A 14510-nucleotide genomic window follows, 5' to 3' on the forward strand; every position below is an offset into this window, starting at 1 on the left:
TCTTTAAAGTGCTGCAGGACTCTCGTTGTTGTTTTTTTTTTTTTTTTTTTTTTTTTTTAAAAAAATGACTGTGTATCCCTGTATTTCCAATGACAATCTTGGTCAGAAAATAAAGGTGGATAATTTTTTTTTTGCCATATACTAAATTTATAAAACTAATGGCATTTTTGAGGGCATTGAAATAAATTTGGCAAATAGTTTTAGCTGCAAAAGAAAAACTTCAAAACTAATAATTATAATTTTCAGAATTCTGGCATTGTTTCTGATATAATTTTCACAATTCTGACATTTTGCTGCATTTTGATTAGAAAAACCATAATACTCAATAATTACATAATACTCAATATCACTCAATTATTAATAACTAGAAAAACATAATCAATTTTGGTTTGAAACTAAATTAGGCTTTTGGATTTCTCAGATGTTCCACTGAACCAAAAAATCAAATATTTGCTCAGTGGTGTACTGGAGTCTTTCTGCCTTCCCTATAAAATCTTGGAAGCCAGAGTGGTGAATTGACTAGAATGGTGTTTGACTATATCAGAGGAGTGTGGGTGGAAGAAGCTCACAGTTTTGTTTTAACTTTACAGTATCTCTGTCATCCTTTCACCCTTTTCCAGGCGCTGGGGATATGTGGCGTGCATACAGTGACATGCGGGATGCGAATTATAAAAATGCAGATAAATATTTCCATGCTCGTGGGAATTATGATGCTGCCCAGAGAGGGCCCGGTGGCGAGTGGGCAGCAAAAGTTATTAGGTAATGGATTCTACTTGCATTATGAAAAGTCAATAGAGAGCTGGGCAATCAAATAACTATGATGTAAATTGTATTTGATAAATAGCTATTTCCTGTTTGAAGTGAGAACTTCTTTATTTCACATCTGAACTGGCTAAGTGCGAAGTCTGTACCCATTCTTCTGATGTAAAGGGGGTTTCTGAGGTGACCATTTTAAATATATTTTCATATCAGATCACATAAATATGTACAAGGAAGCAGATGATTGCAAAGCAGGGCTTTTAACATTTAAATAATTGCAGGGCCTCCCTTTAATCTAGAACCGATACGTATTGCCCTTCCCATTTCATCCAAAGAAACTATGATCACAGGTTCACTTGTGTTCCTCCAACAAATATTGTTTTAAAAGGTTCCTGTTGAATGGGATGGATATGATATAAAGCAGTGTTTCTCAATTACTGGTCCATAGACTGAGGCACTCGGTCCCTGAGATCTCCCTGACACAGTATAGGAAGCTGGTCCCTGATATCAAAAAGGTAGAGAAACACTGATATGAAGACATTTACGCGGTGGGGGTAGAACTTAGTGGAGGCAAGTAATGGGATTTTTCATTTTAAAAGTATTTTTTAATTCACAAGTTCTGTACTACTGCATTTCTGGGATGACTCCTGCTATTCAGAAACAGGCAAAGATTTGTGTCTGTGTTTGTGTGACAAGGGAGATGAGGTAATATGTTTTATTTGAACAACTTCTGTTGTTCAGGTGCTTGCACATGTCCTCAATTTTGTGAGAAAGTAGGAATTAAACTGAGAGGAAAAAATGAAAAGTAAATAATTTAGTCGCTCAGATTTCACTAACTACTGTCTAAAATAACCTTTGTTTCCTCAGTGACGCCCGGGAAGGTTGGCAGGGTGGCATTAGTGGCAGAGGAGCGGAAGACACACGTCAAGACCAGGAGGCAAATGCATGGGGCAGAGGTGGAGGAGACCCCAACCGCTACAGACCTGACGGCCTCCCCTCGAAATACTAATGCAGCCTGTCATACTTCACAATGGTTCCTTTTTTTACCAGCTGAGCAAGACCATAATAAATAAAATCTTTAAATTCTGAACTTCTCAGTGAACTAACAAATAACCTCAGCTACATTTGAAAGGATAACAAACAATATCGCATACAAATCTTCCTGATTCGGGGCAAAAGTAACCCTTAAGTGCCTCGGGTTAGGAAGAAACTTCCAGAATATTTAATAATTGTCCTTTACTCCATTTCTTGCATGTTCCTGGGAAGCAGTTGTCACCAGGCACTCTCAGGGACAGGCTACTGGCCTATTTTGATCCATTCTGGTAATTTTCCTTTGTATTATTATCCCCATTTTACACACAGGGATGACAGAGATGTTAATTGACTTGCCAAATATCACAGGGCAGCCAATAGCACAGCTAGGAATTGAATCCAGATTTCCTTAATTCAGTTCACTCCTCTAACCATAAGATCATCCTACCTGGCAAATTAGTTTGGGGACTAAAATACACCAAATCAAGTCTCAGGTATCATGGCAACTAAGATGAAAAGAAGTTTTCTGTGGGACTGAAAGTCTGGTTGAGAGGCTCCAGATCAGTCTTTCTGCATTAATCTGCACAGGCTCCCACACTATGGTCTCAAATCCTTTCCGAGTAGTGGCTTGGTTGAAGTGTGGCAGGAGGGGTCATGGCAGTACTACTCCCTTTTTGGCTGTCGTGGGTGGTTTGATCTGGGGAACATCCTCTAGGATAGGGGCCTCAACACAGCTTCCCCAAGGTCTCCAGTTTTATTTCCCTGCAGCTTTCAGGACTCGTGTGGAGCTGAAGGGCTATGCTCTCTGCCCACTTCATGGGTGATCAAACCCTGATCCCTTCCCCCACTTGAAACCTTTGGAACTCTGCACGTTTGAACTCACAGAGTTTCCCTTAGTGCCCTGCCCACCCCTTCCTTTGCATGTGTTATACATTTACTGTTTCACAACAAATTTCCATTTCTGGAAACAGTTTGAGTCTGCAGAAATTAAATTTGTTAGTCTTTAAAGTGCTATAGGACTCTCATTGTTTTTGCTGTATACAGACTAACAGGGCTACCCCTCTGACATTTTTTTTTTAAAAACTGAAAATAGAGCTTTTAAAATTGAGTGAAATACCTGTGAATATACATAAATGGCAATAGGCAAAATTCTGACCTTAATGAAGTCAGTGGAAGTTTCCCTTTGGAAATGTTCAGAATGGGATGCTTGGGACTTGTTGGGTTTGAATCCTATCGTTCAGGCAGGGCTGGTGGTTTCTATAGTCACTTCAGCGGGCTAATTATTTTGAGATCAATTGATCTCTCCCTACATACATCTCAATAAACATTAGGTGGGTTGGGGTGTCTCTGGGGAAGGCAGGCCTGCTGGGGTACTATGCGGCAGCTGAGGCTCTGTCTGTCTGTCTCTCTGGCTGGCTGCTGGGCAGCGTTGTTTGTGCCGGTCCCAGCCACTTGGTGGAGGGTGCTGAGCCCTGGTGCCAAGTGAGGCCTGTGGGGCTGAAGCTGGCCACTCACTGGGCCTACAGGGGAGAGGTCTGAACAGCAATGCCAGCTGGCCTATGCAGAAGCTGCTCTTGTTTCCACAACCGCCTAGTCCCCAGAGAGGTGTGGAAGGAGCAGGCCATGCCCGCTCCTCACTGGGGTGATGTGTGGATTCATGGGCACTATTTCAGATTTTTGTAGAAAGCCATATCTGAAAAGCGGAATTCTTCCAACTTCCAGGCATGTGTGTGTAGACCTGGAACCATTTCAACTCCAGAACTGACATTGTCAGCTAGTAACCTTCCCACTAAAGTAAGAGCACCATGAGGTGGTGGATTACAGGATTTGTAAGAACAGGCTGGGAAAAATTAGCAAAATGAACATGTCTGCAAATACTTCACATTTTAGATCTGTGTGTGGCTTGCCAGATTTGTACTGCATCAAACGTCCAAAGTTACTTAAAACCTATCCCAAAAGTAGCCCAATCTAGTCATTTAAAAAAACATTTTTTTATTTACACATTGATCCATACCTTCAAAAAGAATCACTAACTAGGGTATAATGAAATAATGGATGTTAGAGTCATAGAATCATAGAGTTGGAAGGGACCTCAGGAGATCATCTAGTCCAACCCCTGCTCAAAGCAGGACTAACCTCAGCTATATCATCCCAGCCAGGGCTTTGTTAAGCTTCAGCTTAAAAACCTCTAAGGATGGAGATTCCACCACCTCCCTAGGTAACCCATTCCAGTGCTTCACCACCCTCCTAGTGAAAAACTTTTTCCTAATGTCCAACCTAGACCTCCCCAACTGCAACTTGAGACCGTTGCTCCTTGTTCTGTCATCTGCCGCCACCGAGAACAGCCTAGCCCCATCCTCCCCGGAACTCCCTTTCAGGTAGTTAAAGGCTGCTATCAAATCCCCCCTCATTCTTCTCTTTTGCAGACTAAACAAGCCCAGTTCCCTTAGCCTCTCCTCATAAGTCCTGTGCTCCAGCCCCCTAATCATTTTTGTTGCCCTCCGCTGTACTCTCTCCAACTTGTCCACATCATTTTTGTAGTGGGGGGCCCAAAACTGGACACAATATTCTAAATGCGGCTTCACCAATGCTGAATAGAGGGGAATAATCAATGACCTGCTGGCAATGCCCCTCCTAATGCAGCCCAATATGCTATTAGCCTTCTTGACAACCAGGGCACATGGATCTATAATGAACAAATGTTGGCAACTAAATCTTACAACTGATGTAGATTGGCTTGGGTTTATTTTCACTCAAGGGTTTACACAAGTAGTTATGATAAATACAAAGGATTAAGCTGGAAGGAGGTTTCTAGCGTGTTGCTGTAAGGACGTGAGGGAGTAAATCTCCCTGCAATGAAATTCAGGGACGATACTGAAGTTTGTGAGGCTCTGCCACCCTTAGCAACACTGAAGAGTAAGTTAAACAGGTGCTAAGATTACCTACCTGTCGGACATGAAGGACATACAGCACAGCAGACAAACGGCTACAAATTGCCTGCTTGAGGGCAGCAGTTGCTTGTATCTGTGAATGTGAAGCTTCAAAACACCTGGATATCAATAAAGCCATTGACAGTTTTGCCAAGATGAGGCTGTGCCCTTAGCCATTGTTTTAGCTCATATCTAGAGTGTTTGTTTTTCAGGAATTTGGGTCAATGTGGAGACTGGCGCAGATGCGGCACTGGGGGGGCATTGGGGACTAGGGCTGCCCCCAAATTTGTCTTACCCCACAGAGCCACTGCCACTCTCCAAGAGTCAAAACAGCGGCGGCTGTGGGTGAGCTCCCCAGCTCCAGCAGCAGTGCAGGAATAAGTGGGGCGGGCCCCGCGCTGCCCAGAGCAGCTGGAGGGTCCGGGGCTCCCCACAGCAACCCAGGCTGACCCACTCAGACCACATGCTCCTCAGCCCCACTACCTGAGGGCAGCGCTGCACAGTTCCCGGCTCCACCTTTTGGCCTCCAAGCAGGCCAGGGGGCAAGGCCTCGGGGGAGAGGCTGGCACCATCCCTGCATTGGGGTAAAAGCAGAGTAAGTTTTGTCGTTGCGGTCCATGTTTTTGAGTGTGTCCAGTGAGGAGCCTGCCTAGGCAGGGCCTGGACACTGACCAGCTGTGTGGTGCCCCTGGGGAGAAGAGCTGTTGTCTGAGGTGGGTAAGAGGCTCTCGGCAGATAGAAAAAACAAGGGGACCAAAATTGGGTGTTCTTGGCTGCTAGTCAATAATATTTCTTGAGGGGGTTTGGTGCATGGCCCATTGATCTCCCTTATTGATCTCAAAGAGTTAATCCCACAAGAGCACCCCCTTTACAGAGGCGCTGAGGACTCTCTCATGGTCAGCCATGGAGAGATGAATGTGACCTTCCGCTTCCTTGCTCTCTCTTCCCACTGGGGATGGAGTCCTGGCACTCCTTTGCTCACAGCTGATGGTTGTCATATCAGTGTTGTTTGATCTGAGCTGGATCCATCCCCCAACAAGAGGTTGGATGGGCCATGTCATCAGTAGTGGAGGCAGGCACCTGAGTGTGCAAAGATGCATGTGCAACTGCATGCTGAGCTTGCACACTCGATTACCACAACTGTGTGTTCAAACTAGAGCCGTGCCCAGGCAAATGACCGGAACCAGCCATTTGCAGCAGGATCCCTGGTCCGTGTCTTCAGTCATAGCAACTGCATGGTCAAATGAGGCACCTGCTCACATGCTTATTTTCAAAGCCAGTCTAGCCATGTGCAGCAGCAGGACCAGAAGATCCTTTCAGATCAGATGGCCTGAGCCAATGGCAGCAGCAGCCATAAGACACAGCTGTGATGTCCTTGGTTTCAGCACATGCCAACAGCACAGGTGAAGTGGAACAAATTGGCACTGGTGGCAGGGCTGGCTGGTGGAATGTGCCCCGCTGGGCTACCAGGGGGTTAGAGGTTTACCAGGACTATGTGGAGATGCTCTCATGTAGCCATTGCCCAAGCACTGATCCAAAATATCTCAGCAAAAGGCCATATGCCAGCACCAACGCTAATAGTATCTAGCTCTTATGTAGGACTTTTCCACAGTAGATCTCAGTGTGGTTTGCAGAGGCGGTTGGTATCTCTATCTCTTTTACAGCTAGGGTAACAGGTGCAGAGCTGCAAACTGATGTGCCCAAGCTCAGTCAGCAGCAGAACCAGGAATGGGACCTTGAGCCCCAGTCCAGTGCTCTCTCTACTAGGCATCTCGGTCCTCATCACGGCAGTTGATTGGTGTTTGGGGAAGAAAGGGGGTGGGGGGTTCTGACACTGCAGCTTTCAGGCATCATCTGGTTTCTTTTTGTAGAAATGGGCAAGAGAGAAGGATTACTGTCACGGTGCCATCGTGTGCACCTTCAAGGAGAGTGCTGGGGAGAACAGCGCCACCCTGCAGCTCTTCAGTAGGTGTTGGGAGAAGGGGCATGTGGCCCACACACTGCAGGAGGAAATGGCATTGAAATGCACCATGGGAGATGAGGCGGGGGTGGGGGAAGCTCCCAGCAGTTGAACTGCCCCCCTCACATCTGGCTGAGGCAGGTTTCCTGGCCTCTCTGTCCAGCATCACTGCTAAGGCACCCGCACTAAGTTGCCTGTTTCAGTAACACCCAGGCCCCTTCAAAGACTTCAATGTATTTTATCATGTGAGCTCAGCTGGGAGACCTGGGTTTGCCCATCACTGGGGCCATTAGTCTTTTCTGCTGGCCTTGGACAACAGCGGGACCAGACAGTGAACCCTGCCGCGCCCCCACCGGGCAAGCAAAAACCTGTATCTAGCAGAGATGGCTCTTGAGCAGAGAGAAGCAAACTGATCCAGCCCTTGGGACAGGGGTAGCTTTAGTTCTGGTCGCCAATGACCTGCGAGCAGTTTGAGTTTTTCAGCTGTATTCGCTGTTGAAATTGGCCGAGGCACCATTTCCATGGAGAGTCCTTGGTCTGCATTTTGTGTGAGCTGCGTGTTATGTTCAGCAGCCAAAAGGGACTCAGCTGCTGGGGTGGATTCAGATCCTCCAGTGATGGGGGCTAGCTACCTGGGGTGTATGGAGATAGATAGAATTGAACCATGTTGGCTAGCTCTGGTTGGACACAAGCCACACAGATTTCTGTCTTTTCTGGGCTGAATGTAACTTTGAGACGTTTCCATGACTGGTTTCTAACATTTCCTGGTTTGTAACCATTTCTGCCAGCAAACTCTTTCCAGTGCCACCACCGCAGCCCCAAGGGCATGCTGGCACCATGCCACCCCCACAGCCCTGAGGGCACGCTGGCACAACCCAAACCAGTGGAAGCGTTTTATACCAACAGACATTTTTCAGTGGCTCCATCTCTGGCTAACTACCTGGTGAATGCTGGAAAACTCGGGGACCCTGTAACATGTCTGTCTGTCTGTCGGCAGGAGGGCCCCATCATGCAGGTTTCCCTGTCCAGTACATCAAAGTCTCAGACTATACAATGGTGCAGAACACGTTCTTCTCTCTAACCATCTAGCTGCTCCCATAGTCAGACAATCTCCTATCTGGCCTTCCTGGTTAGCCCAGCATTCCCTCACTGCCCCTGGCATACAGCTTGTCGTCTGTTGATCAGACATCTGTCTGTCCATCCAGCTGCAAAGCAACCATGCTGTGTGCTTTCACAAAGTTTGAGCTGGAGACATTTGGCTTTAATCCTGATCTCTGGCTGCAGGTAGAATCCAGGAGGTGAGCCCTGAGGCCCTGATGAGATGCAAGAAGCTCTATCTATCCATGGGTCTCTCCAATAACATGCTGGCCATTCTGCCAAAGTTAGGTAAATGCTACCAGGCCCTGGATTCATTTCTCTACCACCTGCACGATCAGGCTTGGACACTAATCTATTGCATTGGTCACAAAACACACCCTATGCCAGGGCTCAGGTCCTTCTTCCTATGCAGGGACTGGTCCATTTTTGTACTTCCAATATTTTTCTTACCTGATAGAGGATCAGGAAGCTGCAGGGTGATTCTACAGCACTCAGCCCTCTCTCCTTCTTCTGTGCCAAGGCCCTCAGGTGAGTTGATTGGTTACGATGCCAGGGTTTCTGCTGTGGGTTCTGGCTGGTCTCTGCATTGAACAGAGTCTGCTTCTTATGCAGAACTCCATGCTTGTTACAGAGGAGCACGCAGGCTGGTCCTCTGCCCATCAGTAGGACTTCACTGTTCGTCAGCCCCCTCTGAGGCAGAGGTGCCCAGGAGAGCTGGGTGGAAAAAAGGCCGGGGGTGGGGAAGGAAAAGTTCAGCTGAAAATTTCAAATTTTCAGCAAAAGATTGAAAACCGTTTCTGACATGCCACTGCGGTGCCTTGTGGGAGTTGTAGTTTGGGTGCCTCATGCCCCCACTATATTCTACAGGCTGGGCTCACTTGTCAATCTGCATTTCCCATGATGCACCATGGTCTTTCCTCTCAGTCAAGGGAGGCTGTGCATCATGGGAGATGAAGTCCAACTGGGAAACCCAACTCAAAGTGGAGAATGCAAGCCTGGGGCACACGGACTACAACTCCCATGAAGCACAGTGGCAGCATTTCTAAACTGAACTTTTTGATTTTCAGGCAAAAAAATGGAAATTTTCCACACAAAACAGACCCTTTTTTTGCAGGAACTTTAGTTTAATCAAAAGCTGAATTTTCCATCAAAAACAGTTCTGAGGAATAATTTTTGGCTGTCACCCAAGATATGAGCGCCATGGAGCAGCACCTGGCAAATCCAGCAACTTCCAGAAGAACCTGAGGTGATGATTGCTCCAGTCTCTCACTGCATCGCCCACTCCTGGCAGGCAGCAGCTCCCCCAGCCCCATGCCTGCCTCCCAGCTGCCACTCAGCTGGAGGATCAGGGATCCTGGTCCATTCCCACCAGGGGGCAGCACCTACCCACTGCTCTACTAACAGTGCCCAAAAGGAGGGAGGAAGGGCAAATGTGTTTCTTTTGTGGGCCGCTACCTGCTGCTGTCAGATAAGCCCCTTGCAGAGAGAGTTAACGATGAGCAAGAGTTTTAAGGAAGGACAGAACCATGGCAGCACCTCGTGCAGCCAGCTTCCACCATCTGCCCCAACAGCTGCAGAAGGTCACATCTGGCTGTCCTGGGGTTTCAGCTGGCTGCTTTGCAACTTTTATGAGCAAAAAAGCTTTGGACTGAAAATGAGCCAGTTTGCTGGGACGCTCCAGAAGGCTTTTGTTGCCAATTTGGAAGGGAGGGCCCAGCTCCATGGAGGGACTGGCCCTTGCAAAGCAGGCTGTCGTGGGGCCTAAGTTTTTGGTGCCTAGAAACACAGGTGCTGATCCACAGACCAGGGAAGAGGCATTTAGCTGTCTGAGTCATATCCAGGGTGAATCTGGTAGGTGGGGTCTGAGCATGCCCTCCAGCTACGGTCCCAGGTAAAATCCAGCCACAGGAGGAGAGTCCCCCCTGCCTGCCGTCCTTTTGTAATTCTTAGCCCAGTGGTCAGAGTACTCCCTGGGGAGGTGGGTGACCCAAGTTCAATTCCCCCCTCTGCCGGAGGGGGAGCAAGGATTTGAGCAGGGGCCTCCCGTGTCTTCAGAGTGTGCTCTAAGCACTGAGCTATGGGGTCCGCTAATGTACGGTTCCCTCCAACTTCTGTCGGAGCCGTTCCCCTGTGGCTCAGTAACGAAAGAGCGATTGGAGCAGGGGGAACTAGCCTCTAGGCCTCCCACTTCCCTGGGGGTGCCCGAGACACTGGGCTACAAAACCATGCATGTGCTTTCTCGCCCTGGCTCGAAAGCTATTGAAGTCTGTCCACAGTGGAACACTTTCATGGCCCTGTTTCTGCTGTTAGTGCATCTGTCTGGCCACTAAGTGCAGTGGGGGAGGGGAGTGGGAGTGATGTCTGGGAGTCAGGACTCTTGGGTTCTATCCCCACCTCTAGGAGGGGAAGGTGGTCTAGTGGTTAGAGCGGTAATAGAGGCGGGGAGTCAGGATTGAAAACTGAGGCACCGAGTGAGTTTAGTTGCCTACAGAGTTCACTGTTGCAGATAACAGCAAAGCCAAAGCTTAGGCGCTGAAGTCTGGGGTTTAGCCACCGCAGTACCTTTGTGGAGCTGGGTCACAGGAACTAAGAGTGGAGCCCCAGTAACCGGGATCAGAGCCCCACTGTGCTGGAGTCTGCACAAACGCTCCCTACTGGGGTCAGGGCTCTCATGCCAGAAGCCACTATGGGTCTGTGCAGCGCCTGGCGCGATGGGGGGCTCGGCTGTGCTCTAATGTGTGGCTTTTAGGTACTAAGGGAATTCCTCTGCTCCTAACTGACCAGGCTCAAGCGGGCCATAAGTGGTGCCTGAGGTAAACTGCGCTGAATGTCTGCCCAGGGGAGTATCTGTCCCTCTTGGAAGGGTCATTGCAGCCCTGCAAATCATTCCCAGTCCTTTTAATCTCAGTATTCCCAGCTCTGCCAGTGTAACGCTATCAGAGGTTGGTGAATGAGGGTTGTGTGGGGGAGTGGGGCAGATAATGAAACGTAGAAATTCAATGTTCCTAGCGCTTCTGAGGCTCTCCCTTGCTCACACTCAGGGCCCCCGATGCCCGGCTGCTGAACATTGATGCCTGGCTCCCGAGCACTGTAGGATACACGTAATAAATACTAATAACAGATTGGTGCCGATTTCCACTGGCTGAGCTACTGGGGGAATCCAGCCAGGCTCAGGAGCGACAGCGACAGCCTCAGCACCTTGGGAGAGGCAGTGCATGACCTGTGTGAAATAAGTTGGTTTAGTGGTTAGAGCAGGGAGCCAGGAGTCCAGGGTTTTATTCCCAGCTCTGGGAGGAGAGTGTAGTCCTGGGGGTGTGGAAGCCAGGACTCCTGGGATCTAGGAGGAGAGTGGGTTCTTGAGGTTAAAGCTGGGAGCCAGGATTCCTGGTTCTGTTCCCAGCTCTGGGTGGCAGAGAGGGAACCCCCACATGGCCAACTATCCATATTGCACCCCACACACACTCGTTCTGATTGACACCCCCCAGTGTCACACACCATGAACAGCGCCCTGAGCTTGCACTTACAGTGCGTCATCTCCCTGTTATTTCTGCACCGCTTGCATTTGTCACTGGGGCAACCCAAGCAGAAACCCCTCCTCCCGCACAGACACAGAAGAGAGGCACTGGGAGGCGATGGCAACGGGGGGCAGGCCTCAGGTCAAGTGGCTGTTGGGTGCATCGCTGGATTCTAGAGACACTTCCCCTTCTGCCATCAAACAGCCCCACCGGGAGCCCACTGCAGTGCCCTCCCCAACCTGCTTCTGTCAGTGTCCCTTTCTCAGCAACCTGGTCCTCCCACCATCTAGTTCACTGGGGAAAAAGCCACAAGCAGTAAAATGCTGCTAATACCAATAACGACAGGAATAATAAAGGAGCTCTTGAATTACTTGTAAAAATAATATGTTGTTAAGTATGGAGGTTCTGTGACAGTGCAGGACACAACATCAGCCTGGCCCCTGGAATCACACGTGTACATTGCTTGTGTCTGAGGCTGAAAAGGAAGTTGAGGAGAAAGAGTTAAATGGGACGGCAGATCAGTATTTGTCCCGTGAGACTTTTAATCATAATCTTAAGGAAATGAAAGAGAAGGTTAAGAAAGGAAAGTAGTAAAATGGGGAATTCAAACTGCAGCTGGAGAGCGCCCGTGGGTTCAATGAACCCCTGATGCAAAGTTTACAACAGGAAAGTTAAAAGTGGGTCAGAAGAAGGAGCCAAAGAGAAGTTGCAGAAGTGACATCGTCAGAAACGGGATGAAGAGGATGGAAGCACTTATCGGGCAGCACAGGGGCAATTAGCTGTTGTGAACCTGGGTGCGCTGGTGAACCATACTGAGTGCAAGAAGGAGCAGGGGGATTTGATGGAGCTCAGTGTTAAGTAAGGCAGCCGAGAAGTGTAGGAAGTTAAGAAAATGAAGAGAGTGATGGAAGGAAAATGATCCTCAAAGAGACTCATGTACCCAGTAGAAGAAAGAGAGGAGGCAGCTTCACAGGTCGAGGAAAGACCAGCGAGTGGCGAGACAATGGTGGGTGGTTGCCATGAAGGAGACAAAAAATGCGATTCTCTGGAAAAACTTGGCATATAAACCAAGGTGGGAGATCCAGAGAAGACTCCGAAAAGGCAGCTGTGATATTAACCAAAATTATTAGTGTCACAATTCCATAAACTCTGCCACCACGACCTGAAATCAGGGTTAATAGACAAAACTCCCTGCGATGTAACCACAGCTGGGCCATGGGACGACCAATGTGCTGATAGGTTTTCTATCAAACCCCAGCTGACTAACAGGGATGGAACGGGAGCAGACCGGGATCGGGCCCAAGCTGAAACCCACACCCCAGGGGAAGGACACCACCTCTGAGAAGCCCTGGCATGGTTTGGGAAGAGCAGTGCGCCATATGTGGCCCATGGGCTCGCTTGGGCTGGGATAGCCACGGAGTCCCAGTGCAGTGCTGGGAAGGGCAGCTGCAGCCCGCCCCGGTAGCGTTACCTGTGTGTGACTGAGCCTTTGGAGGGACGGGTCACCCAGCCAGCCTGGCGATGGTGTAGGATATTGACACTGAGCGTTCACAGCCCAAACCACCCACCGCGTCGCGGGTGCAGAGCCATCGGCTCCCCAGTGGGAGCGGCAGGTGGTAGTTCATGGGGAGACACTCACTGGACAGAGATCCTGGGACTGTGAAGAGTGCCGCTGAGCTCCATCTCGTGAGGCCCCATCAACTGCCCCCAGGGGCTGAAATGTGGGTTGATGCTCTCGGTGCAGAGTCCTTCCCTCTGCCAGCAGCACAGCTCTGTGCAGCCCCAGGCAGGGTCGGGGCTGGGTGCGGGTGTTGTCAGCTAACCCATCTGCTGTGTTTTGGGGGATGATATCATGGCTTCGAAAGCAGAAGGGGGGAATCAGACCCCTGAGTTAGCTCCAGACCCACAAGGGGCTGTGTAAGCCAAAATGCAAATCGAACAGCTGGCAAGGAGAAAGGGGGGTCGTCTCTCCCCTCCCTCCCACGGCCAGCGGCAGAGAAGAACCGAGTTCCTTTCTCAGTAGGATATTAGCCTGGGATAAATACCCCAGGAGAGGGGAACCGAGAGACCTGCTGTCTTGAAGGGAAATTCTGAGTCCTGAAGGCCAGGTCAGCTCTCTGCCACCCTCATTGGGGACCCAGGGCAGCTCAGGGCATGCTGACAGCAGGGGCTCCAGCCACAAGTAGGGACACTGAGGCTGCTGCGGATCTCTGCCAAATATAGGACCTCCCCCAGCGTGGGGAACGCCCAAGTAGAGCGTAAGTAACTGCAGCCAGGAAGGAGGGGAGACTTCTTCCCAGGCTCTGGCTGCCTGACGGGCTGTGGAAGTGGAAAGGTCCCTGAGCCGGGTGGGGAAGGCAATTTTGCTCTTCTTGAGTGAGTGTGTGGAGAATAAAAGGCCAGCACAGTGAGGCTGGGGGGAGGACGGGACTGAAGTAGGGTTGGCCAGCACCAAACACCCCTCCTGGCCAGAGGGCGCTCTGCAGCCCTGCACCCCTGCTGTCTCCTTCACGGGCTCCCTCCCTAACCCATCTCATGCCTGTCCAAAGGAAATTAAAACATTCCCCACGTCCAGGCCGATTTATTCACTCTGCAAGTACCCACTGGCCCTCCAGGCCCCATGCCCAGCTCAGCGCCTCTCTCTCCTTGGTTGGGGGGTGCCCAGCCATCTTTCCCAGAGCTGGGCACAGAACAGTCTCTGCAAGAGCTGAGCTACTCAATCTTCATCCTCTTCTTCACCTTCCAGCCAACTGCAGCTTTTCAGGCCCCTGGTTCCTGAGTGTCCCCCAGCTCATTGCAGCCACCTGTTACCTTTTACAGGGAATTTCTCACTGCCACCTAGGGGGGCTCACTGTGTCATTGGGGCTGGCTCCACCCCAGACTCCCTAGCCCTGGGCAAGCTCCCTGTCCCAGGGATCAATACCTCTCCCCTGACCCGCACAGAAGCTGAGGTTCTTCCCCTTCAGTCCCTGACTCTGACCTCCAAGGGGTGGGGCAGAGAAAGGAAGCTGGCTATGGGGAGGGTTACAGAGTCTTTCTTGCCCAGCCCCTCTGCTGTTCAAAGCAGGGCATGGCTGGGAGCTGCTCCCTTTCCTTGGGCCAGAGAATGGCTGCTTGTGACCCCTCCGAGGGGTGGAAGCCTCAACCCATCGGTGGGTCAGGAACCCCTGGAAGGACAAAGAGACCCACCTCCTCGCCACACTCTGGAAACTGGAG

The 14510-nt window shown here is 49.9% G+C and overlaps 1 protein-coding gene across 1 annotated transcript; it reads left to right on the forward strand.

Annotated features, from left to right (window-relative positions):
* The first annotated feature begins 549 nt into the window (after positions 1-549).
* LOC137161863 (serum amyloid A protein-like) lies at positions 550-1818 on the forward strand. Its single transcript, XM_067561372.1, has 2 exons — positions 550-759; positions 1627-1818. Exons 1-2 carry the CDS (start codon positions 632-634, stop codon positions 1766-1768), a joined length of 270 nt encoding a protein of 89 aa, XP_067417473.1. The 5' UTR covers positions 550-631; the 3' UTR covers positions 1769-1818.
* Positions 1819-14510: the final 12692 nt, after the last annotated feature.

The sequence above is a fragment of the Emydura macquarii genome, unplaced genomic scaffold, assembly GCF_026122565.2.
Source record: "Emydura macquarii macquarii isolate MOO-44397 ecotype Brisbane River unplaced genomic scaffold, CSIRO-AGI_Emac_v2 contig_2393, whole genome shotgun sequence".
NCBI lineage: Eukaryota > Metazoa > Chordata > Testudines > Chelidae > Emydura > Emydura macquarii.

What these genes read in the sequence shown, in the direction of transcription:
- LOC137161863 (XM_067561372.1), top strand. Translation starts at nt 632, where the DNA reads ATGTGGCGTGCATACAGTGACATGCGGGATGCGAATTATAAAAATGCA. An exon ending in TGGGCAGCAAAAGTTATTAG is followed by an intron (nt 760 to 1,626) that starts GTAATGGATTCT and finishes TTGTTTCCTCAG; the next exon opens with TGACGCCCGGGAAGGTTGGC.